Genomic DNA, 25399 nt, shown 5'->3' with positions numbered 1-25399 from the left:
TGTATTATTTTTTTAATAGACTTTACTTTTTTTAGAGCAGTTTTAGGTTTACAGAAAATTAAATAGATAATACAGAGAGTTCTCATGTATCCCCTTTCCACACTCAGTTTCCCTATTACTGTCTTACATTAGTGTGGTGCATCTGTTACAATTGATGAGCCAATACTGAATATACTATTCTTAACTAAAGTCTGTAGGTTACATTAGGGTTCACTCGCTGTATAGTTCTATGGGTTTTGACAAATGTTTAATGAAATGTATCATACAGAATAGTTTCACTGTCCTAAAATTCTCTTGTGCTCCCTCCTCCTTTCCTCCTTTCCCTATCCTGGCAACCACTGATCTCTTTACTGTCTCTATAGTGTTCCCTTTTCCTGAATGTCATGTAGTTGGAATCACACAGTATGTAGCCTTTTTAGACTGACTTATTTTACTAAGCAAATATTCTGTTAAATATAGAGCTGAGCTTGCAAGAAAGTAAAGGAAATGAAACCCCCAGGAGTCAAAAATAAAGAGAAATTTGAAAAACAGCTATAACTTTGGCCAACCAGTTGTGTATGTGTTCACATGCCCATACACCTATGCACACACTCCAGTTTCAGAAACTAAGTGACTTAGGTTAACACCCACTTGAGGACAAAAGATGAGGGCTTGGGTTCTCTGGATCACAGTGTGGCACTGAAATTCCTTCAGAAAGCTAAAACTCATGAAGGGATATGTTCCCAGTGAAAGAGCAGACAAACAAATGTGCCCATCAATAAAGAGGAATAACCAGGAAGCCTGTCTCTTTTGGCCTGGGGTCTGGTTGGAGAATAGAAAAAAAGCCTCTGCCTGAGAATTCATAACTATGGCTCTGCTCTCAGTTAAAATCAACCTATCTCCATGGCCTGGGAATTCCCAAGCTATGAAACAGTTCCCATGTCCCTGAATCATCCAGCAAAGGCAAAGCAGTCTCCTGTAACTAACACCGCATTCCTGCAAATACAGCCCCACTGAATGCAAGCTCACAAACCAGTGTGTAGCAAGTAGCTACATTCCCTTTCTATGTGGTTAGCAGAGGAAGTAGATGATAAGTGTGTACGGGAAAGCTGGATCTCCTGCAGAGCATTAATCTTAGCCCCACATTCTAGAATGAAGAGTTAGGGGCATAGGTCCTACACCTCCTACCGTCACTGGGCTCTTCCCAAAGTACAAAATCAAGAAAAACTTAAAAGAACACATCTAAATCTTTTGTAAATTGCAGTTGAATACATGAATGATGTCACTTGATGCTTTTAATAGAAAATTCATGAAAAAAGCTTCTACCAAAGTTTAAAACTAGTTAGAATTTATCTGATCAAATAAAGCTGTATCCTAGCTTGTTTTTTTCCATCAGCTTTCCCTTTTGGAAAACTGCATGTACTTATGCTTTTGTGTTGGCTAACAGGAAGCTCAGAGCAAAATTTAGAACTCACTTGCAGTAGCTACCTGATCCCAGGCTCTACATCTTTCCAAAGCCTTATTTAAAAATCTGAAAATGTGAATTGCCCTGCTTTGTGTTTGCTTTACTACTGTATTGAGTCCCAACTAACTTTTAGAAGTAGAAGCAAGAAGTATATTACAAATAAAATGTTTTAATGAAAATGTAATACTATCATACTTAAAACCAAATTGCTCCTTGTTTAGCTTCAACATTCATTCATTCATTCGTTCATTCATTCACTCCACACACATTAACTGAGCGCTATGGGCAAAGTGCTCCACTAAGTGCTCTACATAAAATACATCTGTATAGGACAAAAGGGGGCATGGGATTTTTGTACACATATTTAAAATGCAAAGTAGTAAATGTCATATAAGAAGTAAGAACAAATGCTACAAAAGTACAGAGGAAGGAAGGCTCCTTCAATCTACTAAAAGCAAGGGTATTTTTAGGAGAGTTTTAAATGTGGAAAATGTCACTTTTTGGACCCAGAAAAATGTCGGCTTATATATCAACTATTAAATTCCTTCATTACTAAAAAGATACATCTTGAAAGATAACATAACTATACTTTTACTAGCTGGGATAATTCTGTGGTAATAGCTATAGAAATCATGAAAGAATGCCTACTTAATTTTTGGCTATATTAAATATTTTCATGATTTTTTTCCACAGTATTTGTTTTATAACCAAATTCTGTTTTCACTTAATTTCTTTGAAATCAAATATGTATTCACTGTTAAATCACATATAATCTTGTTTAGTGTATCCTTAGGAATTCCTGGCTTTAGAACTTTTTGAAACAAAAAGCCTTATTTCTCCTATTACACAGATCTCCAAACAATATTTTAATGGAATACGAGCCAAATGAAACGGATAAAAAGATTTACTATACAAAAAATGTGAATTAAGAGTCTTTTTTGTTATTTTCTGATTAATATCAGTATTTCCAGAAGAATAAAAATTATGATTACTAAGCTAAATGAGTATCAAGAATACTTAAGCTATGTACTTGATAGTAGACTGGGAGTGTCAGGGGGGCAGTTATTTGTCACTACAGAGGACAGTGTGGGAAAGAATGGACATAAATCGAAATAACAGGAGCACTTCAGAATTTGACTCATAATACTAACTGCTATGAGACTCAGACCATAAGCCAGAGGAGATGGCATGGTCTTCTTTCTAAAATTAGCTTTAAAAAAATGTTTGGAATTCAGACCAGTCTACACATAGAGGGACAATAAATGTACTCTAATAGTTCTACCTGCTCTCTGGTTACACTGAATTTATACATTTTTTTGGAATTCGTCTAGATTTATATAAGTGCAAACTTAAGCCTCTACTCACCGAACTCTCGACTGTATCAGAAGCATTATCTTCTACAAAATACATTCCACATTTACCTGCAGAAAATAACTGGATATGAGTTTTAAAATGTATGTGCACTATTACCCTATACGGTTGAAAGCATGACCTCTGGAATCAGTTGGCCTGAATTTGAATCTCAGCACCCAGAAACAGTTCCTGACACTCAATAAATATTTTTGAAGGCATCCATGAGCTCTTGGGAAAGTTGCTTAACCTCTTTGTGCCTTAGTTTCCTTATTAAAAAAATGAGAGGGGACTTTTTCACAAGGTTACTGTGGGAATTAAATTAGAATATATGTAAAATGCTTATTAACAGTGCCTGGCACTCATTTTTTAAAAAATGTAGGCTATTTATTATTACCAGTATTCTTCTTATGTGACTAGCATATTCATTTGCTTTATTTTGTCACACATTAACTGGAGTCAAGTTGTAAATCAAATTTTCTAGCAAGAGTAATCCTTAATTATTTTGCTGACTTAAACACTCAACAGGGTCGAACAGGCCTTAAAAGATAGCCCCCCAATTTTTCCTGCTTCATAGGCTGTTGTTAACACATGTCCGTATGTCACGTATCCAAACGGTAGGAACTCCTTGGAGCTCTGCATTGCGTGCTGGTCCCCACTGAGCACTGGTATGGCTGGCTCAGAGAAGGGTACCAGCTCCATCCTTGTGACCCTGGGGTTCAGTCACGGCAAGCTTGAAGCTCCGCATCTTGGGCTTTGGAGGCTGGAGCTTTAGCCTACAGCAGGAACTCTCAAATTTGAGGGTGAAACAGAATTGCTGGAAGGCTCATCAAAAGGCAGATTGCTGGGCCCCATACACAGAGTTTCAGGCTCAGCAGGTCTGGGCTGGGGCCTGAGAGCTGCATTTCTAAGAAGTTCCCATGTGATGCTGATGCTCCTGATTTGGGGACCACGTTTTGAGAACAACTGGCCTACAGCGTACAAATTGGTTCTTCAAGGAAACAGACACCAAGGGGTATAACTTTATTCCTTCATATTTTGAGGAAAAAATTTCTCACCAAATGTAACTATATAGGTATCCATGGATCGAAAATTTGGCCTTTCTCTCAGAAGCACAATAGAAAATGTAAATTATGAACAATCTCAAGGTGGATATATTTCTTATGCATAGGTATATCTGTTAAAACAGTAGGCATATAAGTATACCAATAGTTCTTCACTTTAAAAATCAAAATTGATATATAATAAAAGCGATGGCTAAATATAAAAATGTATACTCATGAAGAAAGCCAATTTTATAAAAATTAAAATGCTATTCATGTGCCTTTCAGAAAATGACTGTCATTTCTTTACATTCATGAATCACATGCATTCTACATAATGTTACAGCAAAATAACCTATGTGATATTAGAGAAAACTTATTTGATTGAATGGCTGTGTGTCAAATAATGCTTCAAATTATCTAAGAATAAAATACAGCAGGGTGAATATGTGTAAAACTCTTCAAAATGTGACTTACCTAATAACAATTCACCAGCTGTCTCTCTAGATGGTGCAACACTGATGCATCTTCGATTCACTCTGTGAAAACATATTTAAAATGACTATGATTAAATGTTTTGATCAATTTTACAGAGTGTAAGTTTTATTTTATCTAGTAAAAGACTTCAGAAAAGCAGACAAGTTTTAAAAGCATGAGATGTCTTGTCCAAACCCACAGGAAAATATTATCTCATTTTTTAACATTCTATAGTAGAGGAGAAAATGACTGAAACTTTAAAAAGACGACTAATAATCCCTATACTCTGTATGCAGGATATAGGCATTCAATTATTTAAAGGAGATTTCAGTATTTTCTATTTTCTAGTAAATAAGCAAACATTGGGTCATGTCTCTGATATTTCAAACACATAAAAGAAGCCTACTATTCTAGGAAAAACACAGATTTAGAATCAGAAAAGTTCCTCTACTCTTTAGCCAAGTCACTTATCTTCTTTGAGTCTCAGTTTTTCATCTGTAAAATGGGCATGTAATAACTACCACCACAAAAATAGTGACAATACTATCCATAGTTAACATACACTGACCCACTTAATACTTAACAATACTATGATACTTCGGGTGTGATTATCTTACTCATGTAACAGATAAGGAAACTGAGACAGAGAGGCTAAGACTTGCCCAAGATCAGACAGCTTGTAAGAGAAGGAAGGAGAATTGGAACCTTTAATGACTATACTAGATTGCCTCTTGATGATGCCACCAGCAGCACCATATACTTCACAAAGTCATTAGAAAAGTCAACTATGAAAATATATATATGCAAACAAGGGCCAGAGCACGACGACTGAAGTCCAATGAGTCCTTGCCATCAAAAATGTCTACTCCTTTTGGATTTTGGCCATTCAACCTTGTCCTCTCTTGAGCCATGTTTAGGACCTTTCCTAAACCACAGCATTATCTAAAATAAATATTACATAAACACTACAGTAAACTTAAAATCTTTAAGTCCTTCAACAAAAGAGAGAACATCTTATGATTCAAATTTACCTTATAGATTCACTTGCAGCTTTGTCTTTTACAGTAGAAGAGAAGGAAGAATGAGTTTTGTCTTCAAATAAGTAAGAGAGTGGTGGCTTGACCACATCTGTTGAGGGAAAAACTACATATTATCTTTATCTAATGACCATAGTTATCTGCTATATTTATATGTTGAGTCAAGAAGCCACTATTACCTCCTGATTTTTGTCTATCCCTAAGGAGATACTTATTTGGAATAGTTAAGTAACATCTCTGTAGACGCCTCCTCTCTCGATTTGGCCCCTCTGTTGGATCCAACTGCCACGAAGTTGGATAGTAGGTGGGATCATACCAGACTGCTCTGCAAGTGAAAATAAAAGAACGTTTTAAGTGGCAATCTGAAGAAGTACTTATAGCTTTTAAAAAAAATTGTTATAAAAACTGAATAAATAAATCAAAATGGATCTATTCAATTAAAAAACCCAGCTGTTTATATATTAGATTAGGGAATGCATACACATAGTTTCTAAAAGAACGACATAAAAAAAATAAGTGCCCTTTTGCTCCTGAATCCTAGTCTCCCAGTTCCCCACCTGGAGGCATGCTCTGCTACCAGGTTTTTCTATCTATTAAATTTTTAAAAAGATATATTCATGCCTACTATGAATGCTTTAGCAACATGTATGCTTTAGTGATACATTGGACTTAATATGGCTAGCTAAAAGAAAAATCCATTTTCCAAATTAAGTTTTTACATTTCCCATTTTGCCTACTAATATAACAAATAAAATTCGTTCATTTCTATAGTTTAAATCACATTTCTTAAAATGCTTAAATACAAAGAAATATTTTAAATGAAAGAAAATAGTTTAATCCTATTAAATATATTTTTAGAAATAGATAAGAGGAAAAACATCACCCTTAATTCTACTACCCTAAGCATACCAAAATACTGGTAGTAGTTATTTTCTTCATTTTAAAAATTGCAGTTATAATTATTATGAATATACATTTCTATATCCTGCCTTCTTTCACTAAATACATTATAATCTTTATCGTCATCATTTAAAGTGGCTAATATTGCATTAAGTGGATAAATCATAATGTATTCAATCCTGTTACTATTATTATATACTTAAGTTGTTTCCAATTATTCACTAGCATAAACAATGCAGAGATGAAACCTTTATGTTTATTGCCTTTCCATATTTTGAGTATTTTCCTTAGGATAGAATGACTAAAATAGGATAACTGGAGCTTGAAATAAAATCTTTGTATGGTTTCTGACATATATTATCAAAGCATACAATGCCATGAAATCTCTGACCAGAGATGAGGATACATTTCTTCCTGCTGTGGATAATAGCACCTAAAAAAATTTTGTAACATAAAAGTTAAATATGGTATCTAAAGGTTTCAAAAAACCAAATTAGCCTCTAGCCATATTGGATATTTTCCCATCTGTTTATTAATTGTATTTGTCTTATGTAAAGAGTGTATTCACGTCTTTTGCTCATTCAAACTTCTGGGATCTTGATACTTTACTTTTAAATCTACATGAATTTTCTAAATAATAAAAATATTAACTGACATATTTGCTGAAAATAAATTTTCATGTTTTATTGTTGCTATGGTTGTTAAATAGATCGGAAAAAATTAAAGTTCAAATCCATTCATTTCTTCTTTGTAGCTTCTTCTATTGTGTTTGAGTTTAGAAAGTGATCCATCCATCAGAGAGTTGATAAACACTCTATTTTCTTCTACTTTATAAACTTTTTGATTTTAATTCTTTTGTTTACCTGGAATTTGCCTTAGTGTATAATGCTTAGTTTTTTGAGCACCTCAAAGTCATACTAACCAGTTATCTTAACCAAATTCAGAGAATAATACTTTAGTTTCCCTCTTTTCGTTATTTGTATTTTTAAATTATATTATTAAAGTCTTAGCTAGAAAAAGATCTATTTCCCAACTACCCTCTTTCAGTGATTTTTCTAGTCTTTTACAAAGATCAGAATTAAAAATTAAAGCCAATATACAGATTTTACTATCCAGAAGAGCTAATGCCTCTCTCTCTCATTATCTTCCCCACCCCCAACAATTTTTAAAAAATATTCTCATAGGATTATCGTTCAAGATGAAATCATAAGCAATTAAACAAAGAACATTTAAACTAATGAAACAGTGTTATGAATCGTTATTCTGGAAGAATTACATATGATTTTTAACATCAATAGATAAAATATTCATGAAGACAACCTGAAAATGTCCCACTTCGCTTACCGATCGTGCGTCAGTTGTTGGATAAGTTCCTGCCAATGTCTGCTAGCACTGAGATCTACTTTATACATTCCTCTGATATGCTGGATCACCTTTTTTCTCTCAATTCCTTGGGACAGAGACACTGCCTGGGTGATATCTGCAGCAATTTTGGATATATCCTTTGCTTTTGAATCAAGACGCTGAAAAAGACTAAACAAACAAGATTGCCCATAAGTAAGCATATGTAGAACATTAATGTATATCAAAATATGGCACTTTAACACTAAAAGTATATGTGAAATCTAATACATTCCTAAAAGACATAACTTTTAGAACACATAAAATCCTACCTTTGTTGATTATGATTAACTCTTTTCTGCCAGGTGGTTTTATTCACACCTTCTTCAGTTTCATATTTCTTTTGTTCCTAAAAGATTTGGACAATATACCATATAAAACTTATCATTTAATGGTGGCACAGAGCCCAACAAACTAATTTTAAAACCAAGTTAACAAAGAAAAAATATTCCCCAGGAGACCAGAATATTAAACTATATTAACCACTTAAATAATGTTGTATTTCCCCTTTGTTTCCATACAGTCTAGGTCAAAGAAATTAGGTTACAATAGTTAACCAGGGTGGCCACACCTGATAGGTTTGCATAGTTGCTTGCTTTCCTATTTTGCTTTTTCATTAACGAACCCATAACTCAAGGTTTATGCTTCAACTTGCTTGTGACTATAAAAATCTTTCCTTTGCTGAAAGCTACTGATAACAGACAAGAATGAATAGAGAAAAAAATAAAACACTCCTTAAAATAAGCCTATATTTTCTCTTATAGTAAAAAAGCAATATAAAGTAAAAAAATTATTTCAAATTCATTATCAGTGATACTCCATGATAAAAAATTCTTTCAATCATTCTTATATTATATTCTACGGAATCTTCTAAGAAACAGTTACGGCGTCACTGACTCACCTCCTTGATCATTTTAACAAGGTCTGATTTTGCTGACACACTAGGAGGGCTGCACTTATGACCACATGATTTTAAAGCATTCATAAGCAGTTCTGCTGCGTCCAGTTCTTCTTCAGTCAGTTCATCATGGTGGTTGTGTATCAACTCTGACAAATACAAAACTAACTTGGGTCCATGCTTTAAAAAAAAAGTAATAATTTTTTTAGTAATAAAGAACTTTTGTTTTTTACACTTAAATTTTTTAACAGTAATTAATTTAAATTATATTGCTAGATTTATTTGGTTGGATCTGGTTTGAACAAATCAGTTAAAACAGACATTTTGGGACAATTGAAATGTGATTATGCATTGGATATTTGATGATATTAGGGTATACGCTAATTTTGCTAGGTTGTTATAGTTACATAGGAAAACGTCTTTTGAAAAATGTTGTGATTTCTATAATTTACTTTAAAATACTTCAGAAAAAGAAGGAATGATACCAATATAATAAAAATATTAACAACTGTTAAATCTAGGTGATGGTTATATGCTATTCATTATACTATTCCCTCTACTTTTCTTAGTATGTTTGAAAATTTTCATTGTAAAAGGTCAAAAGGAAGGAAAGAAGGAAAAGAAAAGCAAGAAACCAAGCTTTTAAGGAAAGAATTGGGAAAGGATTTGCTGAACGAATATAGGTGTTGATGAAAATAATCCATAACCCATCTATAAATGAAAATCTGGGTGAGTTTATTCTGAGCCAAAATGTGAGGACAATAGCCCGGGCCTTCTTTTCCCAAGGAAGGAAGGGCACCAAAGAAGTGGGGTGTACAGAGTGGTTATATACCCTCAAAGAGGATGTTTCACATATGATTGAAATGTCCCTTTTACAATAGTCACCAGATTGCTCTGTTGGCACAGCGATTGATGGACACCGCAGGTAGCAGGTCTGCTGTCTCAGTGGACACAGCAGGGTGGCAGGTCTGTTGTCTTGAGCTGGGTGGTCACAGGTGAGTTGGGTGGTCACAGGTGAGCTGGGCAGTCACAAGTGATCACAGCGATCATTTCCTAGTCTAGGGAGAAATGCTTATCCTTAAGGAAATGCTAATGTGGGGGGAAGTTGCATCTTTATCTTAAGGGTATTTGTTCTTGCCATAGGAAATGCTTAAAGTGGATACACAATGTATGCTCAGTGGCCATGTCAGGCCCTTTTGGAAAAACAGGCAGGCCGAATTAGGTTTACCCTAAATGGCTTCCTCATATACTCCAATATATCCTATTGCTTGCCATTTCTATTTGTCACAGGAAATAAGCTTGGGATAAAGGAAATAATTCTTAGTTCTTTTCACAGAAAAACTGAACTGGAAGGGAAACTTTCCTTTAAACTTCAAGGTAATAGAATTATGCTTATTAATTCTTACTCCTTTGATTTCAGCTTAGTATAGTAGATGTTGGTGAACATTCCAAAACAAAAGCCTATCTTTGCATTCGCTTGTAAGCATTGACTAGTCCCTAGGGAGAACAAAAGGTGAACAACTACAAAACCAGCACTCAGTTCTATGTGTACGTACAGAGAAGAGTTGGTTTAGGCCAAGCTTTTACGAACAGACTCTATAACCAAAATTAGAGTGTTACTCAGGGTAACAACAATTGTTCTTCACAGAGTAAACCTAAATTGAATTTTGATTAATAATTTTTTAAGTGGCCCTTCCATGCTATAGACATTACACCTGATCGTTATATGTACACTATGTATTAAGTAGACATTAATTTTGGCAACAAGTTAAACATGCATAATTTTACTTTAAAAAATTTGCACCGATATAAATACTACTGCATTTGGCTTTATGACATTTTAAACTGTGAAGAGTATTAAATGTCAACAAATGGATTTGGAAACTATTACGTTTTGGGTGATATTTAAATTAACATGCTGAATCACAGTATGTTACTTCCCAAAAGCAAAAGATGAACATATGCAATGATGGAAATAGCAAAGCTCATTTTAATGCAACATTTTAAATTAGTCAGGAGACAGCTGCTACTTGACCAAAAGAGAAAAATGAACAGATGCTCATGAGTAAAAGACCTGAAGAGTTGGTAAATAAGGAGAAATGGTAGATGACTAGAATATTTTCACATGTGTGTCTTAAAAGTAATGTCCCTGATATAACTCTAAAAATACTTCAGTTTAGTATTCAGTGACATTCTAAAACCATCCTGAAAAACTATCAGAAACGTTTTTATTCATTCTGAATATTCAAAGAAACACATGATTTTTTTAAACACCAAAGTTGTTGCTAATATCTCATTTTAACATCCTCTGATCACTCATTTATTGATTATAGTTCTTGGAACTAGAAAAGGTGTTAGTGGAGTTAGACGCAAAAAAAAAAAGTCTTGTTTTCAGTCCTCAAAAGGAGTTTAATCTATTAAACACAAAGCCTTAGAAAATCATAAAATGCTAAAACATGTAAAAATAAAATTTTCAATGAAGCTTCCAAGAAGGAAGGGTTCAAGTGGATTCAAGAAAAGGAGGAAGGTTTTGAAGGTGGTATAGTGTGAGCTGGGTATATGGATAAATGAACAGAATGGGTATACAGACAGACAAAGGAGAGGAAATAAAGCGTTTCATGCTGGGGGGACAACATGAATAAAGCAGCATGGCAGTAGGAATACACAAAACGTGAAGATGCTGCAAGAGACAAGGATGAGACTATCTTGAAAGGAGGAGGGGCTACAGACTGGAGAATTAATCAGACTTGAGCTGTAACAGCAGAAAAGAAGCCTGGAGCTTTAAAAATCAGGCAAAGTACAAACAGAATACAGCTTGTAGGCAGCTGCAAAAAAGGCAGGAGAAGATCCCTGTATACTGCTACGGAATGATCTCTAGGATAAACTGTTAGCTAAAGAAAGCAGATTAAGGTGTGCATAGTTTACTATCTTTCTTTGTGTTGACAAGTGGGGGAGATATATATACTTACATGTGTGTACACAGATTTGCTTATATCTTCAAAAGAAATAAAAAACAAAGATGGTTACCTACAGGGAAAGGGAAAGAATGCGGGGAGGGTATAGGGATAAAAGCTAGAACCTCTCTGAATGTGCTGTTTCACAATTTTGATTTTGAAGCATGTAGACATTTTACATAATTAAAAACAAAATTAAACAAATAAAAACACAATGGAATCCCTAAAAATAGAAAAAAAAAAGAAGAAAAAAACCCCCTACTTAGTTGAAGTTAGTGGCATAACCAAATAAAGAAACTTATTTAAAGCTTTTAGAATACAGTATTTTCACTGTACACCCATAATAGTATCCTAAGAACAAGAAGAACCACAAGGAAATCTTAAACTGCATTCAGCGGGCTTGTTTTTCAGTGTAATGTTGGTTACCTTATTTTGAAGATGTTATATATACATGGAAAGATAAAGCAAATAAGTAATTATGTTAGTATCATCAGGAACCAAAGTTATCAACATTAATTACAAAAATAAAAATATAAAATCCAAGAAAAAGTGAAAGTGTCAGTACGAACTCATGATTTATTTTTCTTCCTAAAAAATACAAATTTCCTAGCTTTGTCCATTAAAAAGGCTGAGAAGAAATGACAACCCAACAGAAATGAATGTACGTAGTCCTACATTTGTAGTCTCTAAATACTATTATCTCATTAAAGTCAAATACAGGCTTCTTTGGGGGAAAAGTTTGGTTCCAGGTCTGAGGAAGGAAATGTACAAGATGAGCCTGGGACATTCTTCTGTTCCAGAAAGCAAGGAAGTTAAATCATACCAACTTGTTAAAAATTAAAAAGGCCATGCTAAAAGAACACAACAACTTGAATCTACAGGGGTGTTAATTTGAATATCAAACAGAATTATAACTGCAATAGTTTGAAAATTTATAAACTTTATTAAAAATTTGTAAACTTTATAAAAATTTATGAAATAAAAACATTTATTAAAAATACCTGAGTCTATAATGACACTTCAAAAATAAAAACAAATACAAAAATTGGAGGTTGTTAGGACACCAACTCATTATTCTAAAAATTAATAAATAGGGGAAAGAAAGAACCATTTATCTTGCCTTTTCTACACAGACTGTATTTTAGGGTAGCCAAGTAGTTGACAAGGGAATGTTCTTCCTTATAGAAGAATCAGAGCTAATAGAGGCTGGAGATCCCTATTCTGCAACTGCTAATGAAAAAGTGGCTCTTGGCAACTATCATCAAGGGCTGCTAGAACTAAGTTCTAGCTTAGTTACTTTAACTAAGTTAAAGACTGAGGGCGAAGTTTATACTGGATGGATCAGGCTGATACCATCTATTTAAAAGCAGGGCAACTAGACATTCTGTGCCTCCTGCTATGATATCATAGAAAATGCAAAGCACTCCTAATAAAGTATTCTTTTAAACAAACACACACAAAAACAAATATGAAATGAAGAACTACAATTTAATAAAGTCTCTAGATCTAGAGCCACAAGGACACAATCAACCACATTCAGAACGTGGGAAACTCTACAACATATGACCCAGTTTCATCAACAAATAAATGACATTTTAAAAAATGGTTGGGGAGGGTAATTGCCACGGATTAAAAAGATTTAGTAAACATCAAACAAATGCAATGTGTGGGCACTGTCTGGATCCAGAATCAAGCAAACTATTAAAAAAATTATAAGAAAATTGGGAAAATTTAAACACTGACTGGGTATTAGGTGATAATGAACTATTGTTAATATTATTGTGTAATAAGTTTAAAAAGGACCTTATTGGTCAGAGATACATATTGAAGTATTTGCAGGTAAAATAATTTGATACCTGATATTTGTTTCAAAATACTACAAGGAAAAATTAAAGTTGGATAATAGTCGTGGAATTCTTTCTTGATTTCTCCTTTTAGGTATGTTTGAAAGTTTCCTTAATAATCTTTAAAAAAAATCAGGTACAGTAATTTGGTCTTGAGGTGGAGAGGAGGTTATGGCAGTGATCTGAGCATAAGAGGTGAAAGCGTGAACTAGGATGGGGCCAGCAGACTACTGAGAAAGACACAGCTAAATAAACGACTAGCCTTGGCCTCTCTTATTTCAAGAAAGAAGAAAAAGTCAACCATAGTTCCAATGTTTCAAGCTAAAATCAATAAAGATACCACTGACCAAAACAGAGTAGTGTAGAAGGGAAGCTGGTATGCAAAAAAGAGGAATACGAACACCAGGCTTGGATTTTGATGGATGGCAACTTTGCTGAGTACAAAGAAACGAAAGAACACCACTTCAAATTCTCCACAGAGGAGACGTTGGGGCTGGATATACTTGTGCCTTGGGAAGGGAAGACAATGCCCTTAGTGCACTTGGGAGAGCCTTAATATTGGAAAGAGCATCTAAAAATATCACTTCAACACTATAACCTTTTGGATCCTAATATCATATGTCTGAGTTTCCCAGGTATTAAAGGTATACCTGTTCTTTCTTATATATCAGCTATTACTTTACTTGTAAGGGTATAATTTACATATAATAAAGCATACAGGTGTTAAGTGTTCATTTCTATGATTTTTGACAGTTGCATACACCCATGTATGCAATAAGTATGCATACCATGTATACCACTACCTAAAATAAGATATAGTACATTTTTATCATCCCAGAAAGTTTCCTGATGCCCCTTTCCAGTCAATTACCCTTCTCACTGCCCCGCTCCTCACAGAGACAACTACTGTCTTGAATTCTATCATATCTTAATTTTGCCTGTTCATGGACTTCATATAAAATGGAATTACAGAATGTGTACTCTTTTGTGTTTGGCTGTTCCTTTCACCAATACAATGTTTTTGAGCTTCATTCATAATGGTAGGTGTATCAGCAGTCTTTCCTTTTTATTGCTGTATAATAGTCTATTCTATAAATATATCACAATTTGTTTATATATTCTCCTGTTGATAGACATTTGGGTTATTTCCAACTTTTGGCTATTATGAAAAAGGATTTTTTTTTAGGAAGACTGGCCCTGAGCTAACATCTATGCCCATCTTCCTCTATATGTGGGACGCCTGCCACAGCATGGCTTGATAAGTGGTGCATGGGTCCGCACCTGGGATCTGAACTGGCGAACCCCAGGCCATCAAAGCGGAGCATGTGAACTCAAGTGCTGTGCCACCAGGCTGGCTCTGTCACGGATGTTTTTGTACAAGTCTTTTTTTTTTTTTTAATTGAGTTAATGATAGGTTACAATCTTGTGTGATTTCAGTTGTACATTAATGTTTGTCATTCGTGTTGTAGGTGCACCATTTCACCCTTTGTGCCCACCCCCCACCCCACCTTTCCCCTGGTAGCCACTAATCTGTTTTCTTTGCCCACATTTTTAAATTCCTCATATGAGTGGAGTCATACAGAGATTATCCTTCTCTAAATGGCTTATTTCACTTAACATAATTCCCTCAAGGTCCATCCATGTTGTTGCAAATGGGATGATTTTGTTCTGTTTTGCAGCTGAGTAGTATTCCATTGTATACATGTACCACATCTTCTTTATCCATTCGTCTGTTGATGGGCACTTAGGTTGCTTCCATGTCTTGGCTATTGTAAATAATGCTGCAATGAACATTGGGGTGCATAGGACTTTTGGAATTGCTGACTTCAAGCTCTTTGGACAGATAGCCAGTAGTGGAATGGCTGGATCATATGGTAGTTCTATTTTTAATTTTTTGAGGAATCTCCATACTGTTTTCCATAGTGGCTGCACCAGTTTGCATTCCCACCGGCAGTGTATGAGGGTTCCATTCTCTCCACAACCTTTCCAACATTTGTTACTATTAGATTTAGATATTTTTGTCCTTCTAATGGGTCTAAGGTGATATCTCAGTGTAGTTTTGATTTGCATTTCCCTGATGATCAGCGATGATGAGCATCTTTTCATGTGCCTATTAGCCATCCGTATATCTTCTTTGGAGAAATGTCTGTTGATGTCTCCAGCTCATTTTTTGATTGGGTTGTTTGATTTTTTGTTGTTGAGTTGTGAGAGTTCCTTATATATTATGGATATTAAGCCTTTGTCAGATATATGACTTGCAAATATTTTTTCCCAGTTAGTGGGTTGTTTTTTTGTTTTAATCCTGTTTTCATTTGTCTTGAAGAAGCTCTTTAGTCTGATGAAATGCCATTTGTTTATTCTTTCTATTGTTTCCCTTCTCTGAGAAGACATGGCATCCAAAAAGGTCCTTTTAATACTGATGTCAAAGAGTGTACTGCCTACGTTTTCTTCCAGAAGCCTTATGGTTTCAGGTCTCAGCTTTAGGTCATTGATCCATTTTGAGTTTATTTTGGCGAATGGTGAAAAAGAATGGTCAATTTTCATTCATTTACATATGGCTTTCCAGTTTTCCCAGCACCATTTGTTGAAAAGACTTTCTTTTCTCCATTGTATGCACTCAGCTCCTTTGTCGAAGATAAGCTGTCCATAGATGTGTGGTTTCATTTCTGGGCTTTCAATTCTGTTCCATTGATCTGTGCACCTGTTTTTGTACCAGTACCATGCTGTTTTGATTACTGTAGCTTTGTAGTAAGTTTTGAAGTCAGGGATTGTGATGCCTCCCGTTTTGTTCTTTTTTCTCAGGATTGCTTTAGCAATTCAGGGTCTTTTGCTGTCCCATATAAATTTTTGGGTTCTTTGTTCTAATTCTGTAAAGAATGTCACTGGGATTCTGATTGGGATAGCAGTGAATCTGTAGATTGCTTTAGGTAGAACGGACGTTTTAACTATGTTTATTCTTCCAATCCATGTACATGGAATGTCTTTCCATCTCCTTATGTCGTCATCCAATTCTCTCAGAAAGGCCTTGTAATTTTCATTATATAGGTCCTTCACTTCCTTAGTTAAATTTACCCCAAGGTATTTTATTCTTTTTGTTGCCATTGTGAAGGGTATTGTGTTCTTGAGTTCTTTTGTGTTAGTTCGTTATTAGAATATAGAAATGCTACTGATTTATGCAAATTGATTTTATACCCTGAAACTTTGCTGTAGTTGTTGATTACTTCTAAGAGTTTTCCAATGGAGTCTTTGGGGTTTTCTACATATAAGATCATGTCGTCTGCAAACAGTGAGAGTTTCACTTCTTCCCTCCCTATTTGGATTCCTTTTATTCCTTTTTCTTGCCTGATTGCTCTGGCCAGGACCTCCAGTACTATGTTAAATAAGAGTGGTGATAGAGGGCATCCTTGTCTCATTCCTGTTTTCAGGGGGATGGCACTCAGTTTTTGCCCATTGAGTATGATGTTGGCTGTGGGTTTGTCATATATGGCCTTTATTATGTTGAGGTAGTTCCCTTCTATGCCCATTTTGTTCAGAGTTTTTATCATAAATGGCTGTTGGATCTTGTCAAATGCTCTCTCTGCATATATTGAGATGATCATGTGGTTTTTATTCCTCAGTTTGTTGATGTGGTGTATCACGTTGATTGATTTGCGGATGTTGAACCATCCCTGTGTCCCTGGTATGAATCCCACTTGATCATGATGTATGATCCTTTTGATGAATTGCTGAATTCTGGTGGCCAAAATTCTGTTTAGAATTTTTGCATCTATGTTCATCAGTGATATTGGCCTGTAGTTCTCTTTTTTCATGGTGTCCTTGTCAGGTTTTGGTATCAGCGTGATGTTGGCCTCATAGAATGTGTTAGGAAGTGTTCCATCCTCCCTAATTTTTTGGAATAGTTTGAAAAGGATAGGTATTAAATCCCCTCTAAAAGTTTGGTAGAATTCCCCAGGGAAGCCATCTGGTCCTGGGGTTTTATTCTTAGGGATGTTTTTGATTGCTGTTTCAATCTCTCTCCTTGTGATTGGTCTGTTCAAATTGTCTGCTTCTTCTTGAGTGAGCTTTGGGAGATTGTAGGAGTCCAAGAATTTATCCATTTCCTCTAGGTTATCCATTCTATTAGCATAGAGTTTTTCATAGTATTCTCTTATAATCCGTTGTATTTCTGTAGAGTCTGTTGATATTTCTCCTCTTTCATTTCTGATTTTGTTTATTTGAGCTTTCTCTCTTTTTTTCTTTGTAAGTCTGGCTAGGGGTTTGTCAATTTTATTTATCTTCTCAAAGAACTAGCTCTTTGTTTCATTGATCCTTTCTACTGCCTTTTTTGTTTCAATAGCATTTATTTCTGCTCTGATTTTTATTATTTCTCTCCTTCTGCTGACTTTGGGCTTTATTTGTTCTTCTTTCTCTAGTTCAGTTAGGTGTAGTTTAAGATTGCTTATTTGGGATTTTTCTTGTTTGTTAAGATGTGCCTGTATTGCAATGAATTCTCCTCTAAATACAGCTTTTGCTGTATCCCATATGAGTTGGTATGGTATGTTATCATTTTCATTAGTTTCCAGGTATTTTTTGATTTCTTCTTTAATTTCTTCAATGATCCATTGGTTGTTCAGTAGTGTATTGTTTAGTCTCCACATCTTTGTGCCTTTCTCAGCTTTTTTCTTGTAATTAATTTCTAGCCTTATAGCATTATGATCAGAGAAGATGCTTGTTATTATTTCAATTTTTTAAAATTTGTACAGGCTTGCCTTGTTTCCCAACATACGGTCTATCCTTGAGAATGTTCCATGTGCACTTGAGAAGAATGTGTATTCTGCTTTTTTAGGGTGAAGTGATCTATATATGTTTATTAACTCCAATTGTTTTAGTTTTTCGTTTAGCTCCACTATTTCTTTGTTGATTTTCTGTCTGATGATCTGTCCATTGATGTGAGTGGGGTGTTGAGGTCCCCTACTATTATTGTGTTGTTTTTAACATCTTCCTTTAGGTCTGTTAATAGTTGCTTTATGAACCTTGGTGCTCCTGTGTTGGGTGCATAGATATTTATAAGCATTATTTCTTTGATGAAGTGTCCCTTTGATCATTATATATTGTCCCTCTGTGTCTCTCTTTACCTGTCTTATTTTGAAATCCACTTTGTCTGATATAAGAATTGCAACACCTGCTTTTTTTTCCTTGCTATTGGCTTGAAGTATTGTCCTCCACCCCTTCACTCTGAGACTGTGTTTGTCCTTGGGGCTGAGGTGCGTTTCCTGGAAGCAACAAATTGTTGAATCTTGTTCTTTAATCCATTTTGCCACTCTGTGTCTTTTTATTGGAGAGTTCAACCTGTTTACATTAAGAGTGATTATTGATGCATGTGGACTTAAAGCTGTCAATCTGTTGCTCATTATCTGCCTTTCCTGCTTTTCTCTTCCAGTGTGCTTTATCCTACCCATTTGATACTGCAATTTCTTATGCTGGGTTTCTTAGATTTTTGCTTATTTATGATTTGTGTCTCTGTTCTGTTATTTAGTTTAGTGGCTACCCTGAAGTTTGTATTTAGAATCTCGTGTATAATATAGTCTATTCTCAGGTGGTCTCTTACTTGCTTGGCCTAGACTAATTTAGTCCCTTTGCTCTTCCCCTCCTAAATTATTATTTTCACTTCTTGTTCCAACTTGTGATATGAGTTTGTAGTTAAGAGTGATAAGATCGTCTTGGCTTTGGTATTTTCCTTACCTTTATCCTAATGCTATGGTTGAATATTTGCTATCCTACTCTGGCTCTATCTGTCTCCGTACTCTGTGGTTTGTGACCCTTTTCTCCTTTTTTTCTTTTTTCAGATATGAGAGCCTTCTTGAGGATTTCTTGTAGTGGAGGACTTTTAGTTACAAATTCCCTTAACTTTTGTTTGTCTGGAAAAGATTTAATTTCTCCCTCATATCTGAAGGATATTCTTGCTAGATAGAGTATTCTTGGCTGAAGATTTTTATCTTTTAAAGCTTTGAATATGTCACTCCATTCTCTCCTAGCTTGTAAGGTTTCTGCAGAGAAATCCGCTGAAAGTCTGACAGGAGCTCCTTTGTAGGTAATTCTCTTTTGTCTTGCAGCCCTGAGTATTCTTTCCTTGTCATTCATTTTTGCCATTTGTACTACCATATGCCTTGCAGTAGGTCTTTTTACATTGACAAATCTAGGAGATCTGAAAGCTTCCTCTACACACATTTCTCTCTCAATCCCTAGATTTGGGAAGTTCTCTTCTATAATTTCATTAAGCACACTTTCTGCTCCATTTTCCTTTTCCACGTTCTTGGGAATTCCTATGATCCTTAAATTCTTTCTCCTCATTGAATCTGCTCTCTAATACTTTCCTCATTCCTTTTAATCCTTGGTTCTCTTTCTTCCTCTGTCTGGAGCCATTCAGCCTGTCTATCTTCGATTATGCTAATTTGCTCTTTTATGGAGTCTACCTGGGCATTCAGGGAATCCGTATTCTGTTTTATCTGGTCCATTGTGTTTTTCATCTCCAGTAATTCTCTTTGACTCTTCTTTATAATTTCAATCTCTTTTGTGAAGTAACTCCAGAACTCGGCTTGTTTCTCTATCTTTCTCTCTACCTCATTGAGTTTTTTGATTATAGCTGCTCTGAACTCATTTTCATTTAGTTTACCTAATTCCAAGTCCTCAGGACTTAATTCTATGTTTTTGTTGTTTTCCTTCTGGTCTGGGGCTTTTATAAATTGCTGGATGGTACAGGAGCGGTTTTTTCTCATGGTGGTAGAATTTGGTTGCAGTTACAGCCTGTCGCCACTAGATGGGGGCAGAGTGCTGCGCGTTCTGAACTCTCCGCCTTCGGGCAAGGTGGCGGCGCCCAGTGCGCTTTGCCGGGGCAGGGGCAGCGGTGGTTTCTCTTGTGCACCCATCTGGATTCGATCAGTTCTGTTCTCTGGTCTCCCGGGGCCCTGGGTTTATGGGGTCCCTGTGCACGGAAGCTTTCCCCCGTCAGCGGGTTTCCACTGTACCAGCGGCGGGAGTCCTAGACGATCCCCTGGTCACACGGCCCCTCCCCCGCTCCTTCCTGGTCCTGCGCGGCAATCCCGGTTTCTAGGGGATGAAGCGATGTTCTCTCCTACCCCGTTCCAGCTCCTCCGAGGCAGGCAGTAGGGGTTCCGTCCTCTGTCTTTTGATACTGTAGGTCTTTGAGTCCTGGCATTAGGTTCATTAACTGAAATTCAGGGTTTTTTTCTCAGTCCTTTGTTGCACTTTGGAGGGGAGAGAGTCCCGGGTCAGCTCACCCTGCCATTTTGCTCCTACTCCTTCCGATATTTTTGTACAAGTCTTTTTATGGACATACGTTTTAATTTCTCTTGGGTAACTCCTTAAAAATGGAATTTTAGGGGCACAGGTTAAGTGTATGTTTAATTTTATAAGAAACTGCTAAACAGCTGTCTAAAATGGTTATACCATTTAATTCTCCATCTATCACTCTGTATGTGACAAAACTTACAGACTCTGAAATTCTTTTAAATATTTTGATTTTGATCATTCCAAATGATCAAGTTTTTTTCCACTTTAACTTACTGTACATATTTTTTGAAATATGTTATATGTACTGTTGGTGGAGCTATTCAGTATAGATGGTTTATGTACAATATAATGCTTTTACAAAAGGCTCCAAACAGTTCTTAAAGAAAACACTTTGACATTTAGTAACAAACTACAAAAGATCTTACAAGAACTCAGATATACTACTACTTAATTTAAGCACCATCAAAAGGAATGGGAAATAAACATAGAGATCAAATTGAGTCTGGCATAGAGCATCTGAAGAAAGACCTCAGGTGATGTTTGCCTGGTAAGAAAACTATATTCATAATGTTAGGCATGAAGGAACAGTTTCATTTCAGTTCTTGTTTTGTACAATTTTATATTTCACCAGTAGTTTTCACATATCTTATGAAGTGCTGAGATACTTACTTGCAGGGATGAACTAAGACAATCTCGTAGTATTTCCTGATGATTCGGTTCACGAACTATTTCGAAAATTTGCTTTCTCTCTTGTGAAGGGTGAGCTGGTGACAAAATATGCACTAGTAGTCGCCCAAGCTGCATTCGGAAGGTTTCCTTACAAGACCATAAGATTTTAGTCCACTGCTGCTTGGAACCACTGGTTTTACTTGAACCCTTAAATCAAAACAGGAATGAATTAGGATCAGACTTCTTAACCAAAAATATACTAACATCAACACAGCCCTAAAGATTTTAATTCTAGATATTTTTAATAGTCAAAATTAAAAGACATACACATTCATTCAAATGAGTGTTTAAAAGAGATGGACATGCACCAATGCTTTATAGTAGCATTATTCAAAATAGCCAAAAGGTGGAAACAATCTAAATGTCCATAAATGGACGAAGGGATAAACAAAATGTGGTATATACATAGAATGGAATGTTATTCAGCCTTAAAAAGGAATGAAGTTCTGATACTTAATTCAACACAATGAACTTTGAAAACATTATGCTAAATGAAATAAGCCACACACAAAAGGACAAATATTGTATGATTAACTTATACGAGGTATCTAGAAAGTCAAATTCATAGAGACAGAAAGTAGAATAGTGGTTATCAGGGGCTGGAGGAAGGGGTAATAAGGAGTTATTATTTAATGGGCAGAGAGCTTCAGTTTGGGATAAGGAGAAAGTTCTGGAGATGAACAGTGGTAACGGTTGTGTAATAATATGAAGGTACTTAGTACCACTGACTTGTACTCTTAGAAAGAGGTTACTATAATAAATTTTATGTTATGTATATTTGACACAATTAAAGAAAGAGAGATGGATGAAGAAGCTACTGTCCTAAGCACTTAAAAAATTACCTAGGGCTTGGAAATTTAAAACAAACAAAAAAAGAACCATCAAAGAACAATGGTAGCTAAATCTGCATTGATTTTGCAAAATAAAAGACAAAGGATTCATAATAAAGACTTCAATTAGTACTAAAAATACTGAGTTTAAAAGTCACAAATCAAAAATTGCATATAAATTGACCATCAGTATTCCCTAACAAATAACCAAATAAGCTGTTTCAACTGTGGTCCCAGTAAGGCTGGGCCAATTCTGATCAAATCTCCTGTATCTGGTTGAAAACTAGAATCAGTACATTTTAGGGTTTATTTGGAGTTTTGGAAATGGCTTTCCAAACATTCCTAGTCCTAAGGGCCCTGTATAAATGATTCAGTCCTAAGTGGAATCTGCAGACATCAAAACCTAGCTTAGATTTAGAGATTGGCAGAGTCAGGATTTATGAGTTCTGCTAGAAATAGATCAGCCTCCGGTATCTATGGAGTGAACTGACTGATTTGTTCCCTATGATCAACTGTAAGTGACCTACAGAAACCCAAGTAAGTCGATGACAAATGTAGCCTGACACTTATCAGTATTCTCTATGTAATTTTGAAGGTACTCAATATGTTTAAGCCAAGATCTAAACTTCATAATAATTCATAATAATAATTCAAGAGTAACTAGCTATAAATAATGTCCTTTAAAAACAGGTTATTAATTTAAACTCTCAAAGTAATCATGAAAGCCCTATTCTTTTCTGATGCAGATCTTACTAAAGTGTAATAATAGAAAATGGCCTTCAGGTTACAGACTTAAAAACCAATGCTGCATGGGGGGCTGGCCCCGTGGCCGAGTGGTTAAGTTCGAGCGCTCCGCTGCAGGCGGCCCAGTGTTTCGTTGGTTCAAATCCTGGGTGCGGACATGGCACTGCTCATCGGACCGCGCTGAGGCGGCGTCCCACACGCCACAGCTAGAAGAACCCACAACGAAGAATACACAACTATGTACTGGGGGGGCTTTGGGGAGAAAAAGGAAGAAATAAAATCTTTAAAAAAAAAAAAAAAACCAATGCTGCATGAAGTGAGTCCTTTTGAAAAGGTAAATTAGCTGTATATATTACTCCATTACTCAAATTTCAGGTTGTCTGAGTTTCAGAAAACTGTGAAAGAATACACATATGATTTTGAAAACATATAATACAGATACACAAAACCTCTAGCTTTTTGTGTGAATAAACATTTCCCAAGTAATTAATTTACTTACAACAGATACTTTGAATCCTTCTACCAGATACGTGAATATTTCTTTCTGAAATGGATTGAAAACTGAAGCCTGGTCATGATAAATATTTTCTTCAGAAATTTCAGTTTGGGAAACTGAGTTCTTGCTTTGAGTTGCACTTTCCGGAGTACTCAAAATGTCAATAATGTCTGGATTAAACTCTTTGAAATAAAAAAAGAATAAAAATTAGTCAAATCACTAATACCTAGATATTACAAATGGTAATGATGTTGATAAAAATATTCTACATAATTAGTAATTCAGTTAACACAAGATAAATATGTGGTAGATATATTAAATGCAGAAGACACAATATACTAGAAAAAGTGAATTCACCCAAAACAGTGTAGACATTTAAACATACATAAGTCATGCAATTGTACATTAAAGATTTATTTTACTAATGAAGATGAATTAAACTGTGAAATTATTAAAGCCATGAGGTTCTTGTACAAATCAAACATAAAAGACCACGTGATATTTACATTAGATGGATGTGCAAAGCTGTTTCACTGCTTGTGCTATCCCATTAAATGCTGTGCATATGATAACAATGGTTCCATTTCAGAGTTTAGCCTGGGAACTGGTTGCCCCAAATATAAATTAGAAAAGTTAAAAAAAAACCCCTCCAGTGCATTATGTTTTTCCAGTGATGAACAATTATTGTTTTCTTTTTCCTGTCTTCTTGAGGTTATTAGAACATTTTTTAGAATTCCATTTTGACTTATCTATAGTGCATTTGAGTGTATTTCTTCACATAGCTTTTTAGTGATGCTCTAGGTATTACAACTTATATATATAAATATATAAATAATTAGCCATTACAGATATGAAAATTGAAAGCACAATGTGATATCACTACAGAATGGCTAAAATTAAAAATAGTGACAACTTCAAATACTCATACATTGCTGGTGGGAATGCAAAATTATACAGCCACTCAGGAAAAGCTTGGCAGTTTCTCTACAAAAACAAAACACACAACTACCATACAACCCAGCAACTGCACTTCTGGCATTTATCTCAGAAAAATGAAGACATGTGTTCACACAAAAACCTGCACATAAAAGTTTATAGCAGTCAGCTTTATTTGCAATAGCCAAAAAGTAGAAACAACACAGATGTTCTTTCAGGTGAATGGTTAAACAAACTGTGGTGTATCCATACTATGGAATACTACTCAGCAAAAACAAAAAAAAGAACAAACTATTGATACATGCAACAACCAGGATGACTCTCCAGAGAATTATGCTCAGTGAAAAAAGCCAATCTTAAAAGGCTACATACTGTATGAGTCCATTTATATGATATTCTTTTTTTTTTAAAGATTGGCACCTGAGCTAACAACTGTTGCCAATCTTCTTTTTGTTTTTCGTGCTTTATCTCCCCAAACCACCCACCCTCCATCATAGTTGTATATCTTAGTTGTAGGTCCTTCTAGTTGTGGCATATGGGACGTCACCTCCATGTGGCCTAATGAGCAGTGCCATGTCCACGCCCAGGATCTGAACCGGCAAAACTCTGGGCCGCCAAAGAGGAGCGCATGAACTTAACCACTCGGCCACGGGGCCAGCCCCTAAATGATATTGTTGAAATGATGAAAAATGGAATTGGAGAGCAGATTAGAGGTTGCCAGGGACTAAAGAGGGGGTGGTAATGGGAGGAAAGTGGGTGTGGCTATGAAAGTCTACATACGGGATCCTTGTGGTGATGGAAATGATATTTCTTGACTGTATTAATGTCAATATCCTGGGAGTGATACTGGACTATAGTTTTGCATGATCCACTGGGGGAAACTGGGTAAAGGGTACATGGGATCTCTGTAATACTTCTTAACAACTGCATGTGACTCTATGATTACCTCACAGGAAAGTTAAAAAAATATACTGGAGGTGCTGTACTGTTTAAAACTCAATGGTCAATCTAGGCCTGCATTTAACA

General features: G+C 35.5%; 1 protein-coding gene across 10 annotated transcripts in view; it reads right to left on the bottom strand.

Annotated features, from left to right (window-relative positions):
- LYST (lysosomal trafficking regulator) overlaps positions 1 to 25399 on the bottom strand; it is a 194002-nt gene that overhangs the window by 47714 nt on the left and 120889 nt on the right. For all 10 annotated transcript variants that reach the window (XM_070568406.1, XM_070568407.1, XM_070568416.1 and 7 more), the window contains 9 exons: positions 23441 to 23619; positions 21308 to 21514; positions 8554 to 8730; positions 7925 to 8001; positions 7596 to 7784; positions 5531 to 5676; positions 5346 to 5442; positions 4315 to 4376; positions 2810 to 2865 (listed from right to left, as the gene is read on the bottom strand). In XM_070568406.1, coding sequence (XP_070424507.1) covers positions 2810 to 2865; positions 4315 to 4376; positions 5346 to 5442; positions 5531 to 5676; positions 7596 to 7784; positions 7925 to 8001; positions 8554 to 8730; positions 21308 to 21514; positions 23441 to 23619 — 1190 coding nt within the window. The remainder of the gene's footprint in view (positions 1 to 2809; positions 2866 to 4314; positions 4377 to 5345; positions 5443 to 5530; positions 5677 to 7595; positions 7785 to 7924; positions 8002 to 8553; positions 8731 to 21307; positions 21515 to 23440; positions 23620 to 25399) is intronic.

Source organism: Equus przewalskii, chromosome 1, assembly GCF_037783145.1.
Source record: "Equus przewalskii isolate Varuska chromosome 1, EquPr2, whole genome shotgun sequence".
Lineage (NCBI taxonomy): Eukaryota > Metazoa > Chordata > Mammalia > Perissodactyla > Equidae > Equus > Equus przewalskii.
Note: the sequence above shows the minus strand (reverse complement) of the source record. Positions and strands in the feature narration are given on the sequence as shown.